An 8,794-nucleotide genomic window follows, 5' to 3' on the forward strand; every position below is an offset into this window, starting at 1 on the left:
GAATGGCTTATTATAAATCAATAGAAAGCTTGTGAGCTAAAGAACTTAAATGTAAGAAGAAATTTATCTATAATGCTCAAATATGTTAATTACAGTCACAATTTTCATATGCACCTCCTAGCGACCAGAAATGGCAAAAACCAGTCGTCTTTTCCTTTCCAAAGCCTGTGACGTCATTGGTTGTAGCAAGTTGCGTGAAACCGGCTAGTAAACAAACACAATACTAACGCAAGTAATCACACCTTAGTTCTCATGAGACGATGTCAGAGAATTCTGGCTGATGTACAATGCAATACAGCCCATCTTCAGAGCTTGTGAATTTGAGTTCTAAAGTAAATACTCGGCTGGCAATCCGTGAAAATGCATGAAACTTGCATTGTTGTATTTTGTAGCTTACAAGCATTCCATTAGTGTTTAATTTGTCAATTCAAATTTTTGCTTCCAATAAGGTCTTCAAGATTAATACAAACAAAATGGATTCACGTCTGAGTCAACTTTCTGTGTATTCACACGTAACTTAACTGTGATAGAATTATAAACCTGAACATAGCGCGACAGGTATGTTGTCTTGACTCTTCACTACCTTGACATATCATATTAACCCATTCACTACTATATTCTGTAAATCCCCATAGACTTTGTACAGGGCCCACCCGGTTCCCATAGGCAACGGGTTAAAGAAGCTATAACCTGAAATTTCTTTAAATTTGACCTGTGACCTTTAACCTTCATACTCTAGATCTCCAGATTTTCTTCCCAGGGTGATACATGCTTTGAACAGGTTCAAAGTTTTAATCTCAAACAGTTCTTGAGATTAGGTTAAGCTGATGGATCTATGGATGGACAACCTAAAAACAATTTCTCTGGCACCACCTTTGGGTTGACCGAGAGATAAGTAAATACACCCCCTTAAAATAGGACTACCAGCAAAATATGAACTACATGTAATGGTTACCTTTTGATCTCTTTGCAACAGGATGGCTCCTGCTTGGCTTCATAGTCCCACACGGTCCATCGCTCTCATCTGAGAGCTCTGGGAAGAAAAAAACAACCCATTAATATCCTACATTAATTTACCATGGCAATGCAGTTTCCAACACATTAAAACATGACGTCTTGCTTGAAAAATTAGGAAGTAGTTCGATCCGCAATATTTCTACCTGATTTATTGCCATATGCCGTTACCATGGCAATGCAGTTTCTGACACATTCAAAAAAGAGGTCTTGCATATCTTCACCATAAGACCAATGTGTGTGCCAAATTTTATGAGCATTGCCCAGAAACTGAGGAAGAAGATTTGCATCGGACGGACCAGCCGACCAACCACACGCTGATCCCTATACACCTCCTTCAAATTTAGTTTGGCTGTGGTATTAAAAAAAAAAAAAAAAATCATATAAATTAGCACAAGTGGAGTGCAACTGGCAGTCTCCCCTGCATTATGCAATTCATGGCAACATTCTTGACTTTGTGACATGGAAATATCACACAAATTCTTTAATATCCCTAAAAGTTGTATAGAATGTGCATGTGCATACTTTCTAAATTATGTTAAAAATTCGAAAACTTAACCTTAGGTTAGGTTTTTTTATGTCGATGACGCCGCCATTTAAAAACGGCGCCTATGTCTCGCTTCTACTATGCAGGCGAGAGAAATATTTGGGACAAAATTTCATGTGTCTGTGTAGAAATTCTGTATTCCTAATGTAGTACAGTACTTTACTGAACAACTTTGTGAGGACATTCATCTGTGAATGTAACACAGAACTTATTTCAATAAATGTATGAGGACATTACAACGCAAAAATAACAGTTCTTGTTTGGATTAATGTTACATATGAAACACAGAACTAGTATGCATAAATGTACGAGGACCTTACACAGAAATGTAACACAGAACTTATTTCCATAGATGCATGAGGATATTACATTGCAAAAATAACAGTTCTTGTTTGGATTAATGTTACATATGAAACACAGAACTAGTATGCATAAATGTACGAGGACCTTACACAGAAATGTAACACAGAAATTGTTGCCATAAATGTATGAGGACATTAAACAGCAAAGAAAAAACACAGTGCTTGTTCGCACAAAGTATGAGGGCATCAAAACTGCAAATATGACACAGACATTTTTCACCTATACAAAGGAGGACATTCCATTGTTGAATTTATAACTTCTCTTCCGTTCTTCTTTTTCTTTCTCTATTGTGCCTTTTTTTGCACCTCTTTTAAAAGCCAATGAAAAAGCATTTCCCCTCCCCCAGATATTAATTGGACTACTTTGTATTCATTCGTACTTTTCTATTAAACTTTCTAAATACATGTTCTTTGCTTTTAACTTTTTCCAAGTTGAAATAGGACCATCAGAAAAATATGTACTAATAGTTACCTCTTGATCTCTTTCCAATTCCATGGCTCTTGCTTAACTTAGTTCCATCCCTCTCATCTGAGGGCTCTAGAAAAAAAAAATAGTTGCAACACAAAGTACAATCTTATAGCCAACTAAATCACTCCACACAACTTAATGCTGTTTATTGCATTTAATATCTGAGATTACTACAAATAATATACCATGGCACCATACCACTCCAGTGTGCATGAATATCACTTTTAATTATGGGAAATGTATCAGGATACATTTAAAGTAGGAAATTGGTCTTATTCAAATGACACCGTGTCAGCCATATATGACGATGATCCATCGAATGGTTCTTAAATTATCGTGAGAAAGGGCAATTTTCATGTATACAGTGACATCTATGACCTTGACCTTTAACCTCATGACTTTCAAATCTAATCAGACCATTGTTCCTCCCCATATGCATACATGAGCCAAGTTTGAAGTTGATCCGTCAAATGGTTAACTTATTGTGAGAACAACCCATTTTTATGTATATGACTTCTATGACCTTTGACCTTTGACCTTGAGACCCACTCATCTAATCAGATCATTGTTCCTCCCATATGCATACATGAGCCTAGTTTGGAGTTGATTCGTCAAATGGTTCTGAAGTCATCACGAGAACAAAAACGCGACGGACGGACAGACAGCAGACTGACGGACGGACAACCCGAAAACATAATCCCTCCAGCACCCACCTTTGGTGGGCGAAGGCATACAAAATTTAGGCCATGCATACATTCTTCAAGATAACAGAAAGAGCAAAATAAGATTAAGCATGACACATTACTAATAACATGTTTACTCAATTTCAGCTTATGATATGTTACATGTAGACATAGGGATACCCACCATACACCCATATTTTCATGAAGTACAATGTTTTCATGAAATACTTTATTGGCAAAAAATGAAGTAGAATATATAATAAAGAAGTTTGGAAGACACAAATTCCTTTGAGAAACCTTGAGATATGGATTACTGACCAAACACTACACTAACCAGTTAAATATCTGTGATGTCAGTAGATGTATTTCTAGGTACATTTAACTTCTTTTAATTTGAATATCATGAGGACACAGTTGTTTAAAAAAAAGAAATGATGCCAGATGCAATATAAATATAAAAGTAACTGAATATCAGTAATAGGATGGTGTGCAAACAAGGTGTAACTCTAAGATACATTAAATAAACTTACGTCTACTTGACTGGTCATCTTCTTGAACATCTCCATCAGGGGCATCGTCTTCTTCACACGACTCTGCAGTGAAAATAGAGAGATGAGAGACTTGGGAGAGGGGGTTTGTCCAATGTTTCAAATTTTAGAAAGACAGTTGACTTCAGAAAGGTTGACCTACTTAAAGCACAATTCTCCGGTATGTGGCACTTTCAGTAGCTGTCATTCTAATTATGTTAAATGATCCCTCAACAGCCTACTATACAGATTTCTCCTCTGGACGTCACAGCCTTGTGGCCCTATACACCGCACCTCAAGTGGGCACAGAGTACTCCAAGTACCTCTTCACCTTCAAATGTTTTACATCATGTGTAGGTGGGCTCAACAGGAGAAAGATCCAGCTGGTCTTCACACTAGACAACAAGAGTGGGAATATCCTTGGACGTCATGTGTTGGATGTCAGGGTATGCGCTTGCCCAGGGAGGGATTGGAAAACGGAAGAGAAAGCCTTTGAGAGGTCCAAAGCACCTCAGAAGAAACCCCTCGAGAGGTTGGAGCAAAGTGACATTAGTGGTGGGCGTTACATCTTTCTCAAAGAAGGCGAAGAAGGACAAAGAGACGTTCTACATTCTGGTTCAAGGGTGTGAGAAGTATGAACTCTTCAGGAAGATCAAGGAGAGTCTTGACTTGATGGACTATGTTGAACCGAGTCAGATCAGCCAGTACAGACAACAACAAGCTCAGCAACAAATGCAACTGAATCAACATATCTGCGATGAGCTGCAACGTTACTACAGGAAAATAAGTCGAAGACACTGGGTGGGAATGAGAAACAACAGTGGCACACCTCTCTCTCTCTCGTCCGTTTTTCTTCTATGCATATTTTACAAGTGTTACAGTGCATAGTTTTACTTATTTTGTTATTCTTATAAGTGGATTATGATTTCATTCATGTCATGTTTTAAATCTTGGAGTGCTACACAGCTATGTCAAACATTCACTGTAATTGATCGCTACTTACTAACTACAGGGGAAAATGTATTAGTTGTGAATATGACAATAAGATTGTACATACGTTTTGTACACACTTTTCAGAACTCATGGTGTCACAGTCACTGTGTTACAGAACATGTATTTATAATCTATGTCATAATTCTACTGTCAATTAATTCTTTCCACTGGGTTCTACTTGGTTATTGTCATTGAGTCTCTGATACACCCATTCAACATTACCAGTTTTCTAAATGTTCATTAACTTCACAGATTTGGACAGAAAATCAAGTGCGCAAAAATCCATGTCCATTTTGCGTCACGGTGTTACGGTTCTAATTAATAGCTCATAACTCATTTATCACTGTGAAGTTTTATTCATTCTTTTCTTTTCAAAGTTGCTTGTGATGATAGTCATAGATACACAATAAAACATTGTTCTCAAGTCTTACTGATTGTTTATTATTTTAATACAGTTATGGAGTGAAAATCTAATCAAAGTGTCAGTGTTACAGTTCAAAGTTTACCTTATTTTGTTTTTTTATTAGTGATTTATAATTTCAATCATGTCTTGTTTTATCTTGACGTGTTACACAGCTATGTCAAACATTCACTGTAAATGATTGCTTCTAACTACCTACAGGGAAAAATATATGAGTTGTGAGTACGACAATAAGATTTTACATACAGTTTGTACACACTTTGTTGAAGTCACGTTGTTACAGTCACGGTATTACTGTGCACTTAGTTATAATCTAAGTCACAATTCTACTGTCAATCAAAATTTTCTTTCACTGGGTTCTACTTGGTTATTGTCATTGAGTCTCTGATACACCCATTCAACATTACCATGTTTTCAAAATGTTCATTAACTTCACAGAGTTTGGACAGAAAATCAAGTGCGCAAATATCCATGTCCATTTTGCGTCATGGTGTTATGGTACTAATTAATAGCTCATAACTCATTTATCACTGTGAAGTTTTATTCATTCTTTTCTTTTCAAAGTTGCTTGTGATGATAGTCATAGATACACAATAAAACTTTGTTCTCAAGTCTCACTGTTTGTTTATTATTTACATTTATTGAGTGAAAATCTAATCAAAAGTGTCACAGTGTTATCGTGGAATTGCCCATTAAATAAACTTACGTCTACTTGACTGGTCATCTTCTTGAACATCTCCATCAGGGGCATCGTCTTCTTCACACGACTCTGCAGTGAAAATAGAGAGATGAGAGACTTGGGAGAGGGGGTTTGTCCAATGTTTCAAATTTTAGAAAGACAGTTGACTTCAGAAAGGTTGACCTACTTAAAGCACAATTCTCCGGTATGTGGCACTTTCAGTAGCTGTCATTCTAATTATGTTAAATGATCCCTCAACAGCCTACTATACAGATTTCTCCTCTGGACGTCACAGCCTTGTGGCCCTATACACCGCACCTCAAGTGGGCACAGAGTACTCCAAGTACCTCTTCACCTTCAAATGTTTTACATCATGTGTAGGTGGGCTCAACAGGAGAAAGATCCAGCTGGTCTCCACACTAGACAACAAGAGTGGGAATATCCTTGGACGTCAGGTGTTGGATGTCAGGGTGTGCGCTTGCCCAGGGAGGGATTGGAAAACGGAAGAGAAAGCCTTTGAGAGGTCCAAAGCACCTCAGAAGAAATAGTAAACCCCTCGAGAGGTTGGAGCAAAGTGACATTAGTGGTGGGCGTTACATCTTTCTCAAAGAAGGCGAAGAAGGACAAAGAGACGTTCTACATTCTGGTTCAAGGGTGTGAGAAGTATGAACTCTTCAGGAAGATCAAGGAGAGTCTTGACTTGATGGACTATGTTGAACCGAGTCAGATCAGCCAGTACAGACAACAACAAGCTCAGCAACAAATGCAACTGAATCAACATATCTGCGATGAGCTGCAACGCTACTACAGGAAAAAAGAGTCGAAGAAACTGAGTGGGAATGAGAAACAAAAGTGGCACACCTCTCTCTCTCACGTATGTTTTTCTTCTATGCATATTTTACAAGAAAAATACTAAAACACTGCCTTTCAGCACTCTTTCGAAAAGTGGGTGTGATCATTTCCTGTACAATGTCTTAAAAAGATGTCATACTCCCAGACATTGAAATTTGTACCTCTGTGTTACTGTGACTGTCAATAGATCTAAAGAACTAAACTGGATCAAAAATCATTCCATGGGTTTCTAGATACCTTCCCCCTCCCTTTTCCTCATCGAATGAACCAGGATATTTTTTTCACTACACTGGGCTGTACTACCACAACTCTAGGAACATGCGGGTGAATGTATACTTCCAGCATATATGAATAAGCCTCTGTGGATTAATGTTGTACTCGTATATCAGAATGAAAAGTGTTTTGGAATAAAGATGTTTAAGAATACTTGTACTCACCATTAAGATTGACATTGATACTGTCCAAGGACATCCCAGAACACTCGCTCATCTGTCCCTTTTCCATTAGCAGCAGTATTTTTGCGATCTTAGCTACCTGTAGTGTGTTCTCGGGCAATCTATAAAATTCTCTATGTACTTGAATGTTGTGGCCCATAAAGGTGGCGAGTACATCCAGTTCATTGTCCTTCAGACATAATATCTGGGACATGGTCGCCACATGTTTCCTCAGCTGAGTGGATGTGATGTTTTCTGGATGTTCTGCTCCAGACGACTGAGCACACTTTCTCACAGCATCACAACCCCTATACGGTGTGGTACAACCTGGGCGTGCAAACAGGTACATATTGGACTCTAGGACTCCAGCATCTTGCCTAACGTTTTCATCTGCCAAAACATCAAGTGCTTCTTTCATTCCCTTCGTCAGAACCACAGGAACTGTTCTCCCTCTCTTTCCGGGTATTTCAACTCTTGACAGTTTCTTGCAAAGCTCCTTTTCAAGCTTGTTGAGGCCCTGTAGAACGTCTTTGTTGACTTCTCCAGTACGTTTTTTGTAGTTTTCTACTGTCATCCTTTCCACCTCTCCACTACGCTTCCTATTAAACAGGACAGTCTGGGCAAGCATAGCTTGACCCAACTTGGAGAAATCTTCCCTGCTTACAGAACCTGCTGTGATGTGTGCCATTGACTCCTGCACCTGGCCCTGGATGGTCTTGTGCACCTTTTGTATGTCAGATGACAAAGGAATTATTGTTGGTCTGTTCCTCTTTGCTGCGTACAGAGTCTTGAGGGCACCTGTTGAAACTTTCTCAGCCCATTCAATAGAGCACAGTTCACCAAACTGTTCAGCCTTTTCTTTCTGACTTGTGTCCATTTTTTTCAGTGCATCAGCCATAAGAATCCTGGCACACTTTTTGAGTGAGTGTCCTACTTTCAGCGCTAGTGAAGGTGTCTTATACTTCCCTGAGCTTTCATCCAAGCCTGCTATATTGTTGACAGCTCTGACCACATCATCAAACACCTGTGGGTCAATGGTCTCAGACAAGCAGTTGATGCCTGGTCTTATAGATCTCATTTGAAGGAGTAGCCGACCCATTTCCCTCAACTTTTGTCCAACATAGTTGTAATGGTTTTCTGAATCCTGGAACTTTGACAGAAGTTGTGCACCTAGCTTTATGATTAAATCATCATGCCGCACTGCCAAACTAACATCATCATGAGTCATTCGACGGAAGACCTCATCCCGAAGTCTTACAGGCACTTCTTTTGGCATTGGCAGCATCATGGAACATTGAGACTGAAAACTTCCAGATCCCTTTATTTCGCTTCCAACACACTTCTTTCTGTGTTTCCATAGGTCACTCCTAATGAACCATCCAAAACACTGAGTACAAGGCAAGAAGTCTTTCACTGCTGTTTCATATGTTGGTCGTTTGTAAGGAATGATCAGACCCTTTCCTTCTCTTAGAACTTGAAGATTATGGGAATGGTTGCCCTTATTGCGCAAAATCTCAAGTAAATTATGCCTATTCTTTGACTTCTTTGGATGTGCCATGATTCTTTTCACTTCAATTTCATTGGAATGATGCATTTCAATGTGTCGGGCAAATTTTGGTGTGTCTTTTTCACAAAAGACACAAAAGTGACGTTTGTCCCACTTCCTTCCAGTTGCATTATTTGCTGTTAGAACCTTGATATCCTGAGGTTTCTCTGCCATGTCCATCTCTTGATTTCCAGCATGGTTTTCTGATTCAGGTTGACTGGTATTGGGCTCATATGGATGATCTGCTCTGGATGTACACGGTATGTC

The 8,794-nt window shown here is 38.8% G+C and overlaps 1 protein-coding gene and 1 long non-coding RNA gene across 2 annotated transcripts; both read right to left on the reverse strand.

Moving 5' to 3' along the window:
* Positions 1–750: 750 nt before the first annotated feature.
* On the reverse strand, positions 751–4,344 carry LOC139713907 (uncharacterized). Its single transcript, XR_011709657.1, has 3 exons — positions 3,606–4,344; positions 2,396–2,461; positions 751–1,033 (listed from the first exon to the last, which is right to left on the reverse strand). It is a non-coding gene; the product is annotated as an uncharacterized lncRNA (long non-coding RNA).
* A 1,955-nt stretch (positions 4,345–6,299) lies between these two features.
* On the reverse strand, positions 6,300–8,266 carry LOC139713633 (uncharacterized). The gene is made up of 2 exons (XM_071625344.1): positions 6,985–8,266; positions 6,300–6,499 (listed from the first exon to the last, which is right to left on the reverse strand). Exons 1-2 carry the CDS (start codon positions 8,264–8,266, stop codon positions 6,300–6,302), a joined length of 1,482 nt encoding a protein of 493 aa, XP_071481445.1.
* Positions 8,267–8,794: the final 528 nt, after the last annotated feature.

Source organism: Diadema antillarum, unplaced genomic scaffold (genome assembly GCF_040938485.1).
Source record: "Diadema antillarum isolate AM-2024a unplaced genomic scaffold, OU_Dant_1.0 scf00000044, whole genome shotgun sequence".
NCBI classification, from domain to species: domain Eukaryota; kingdom Metazoa; phylum Echinodermata; class Echinoidea; order Diadematoida; family Diadematidae; genus Diadema; species Diadema antillarum.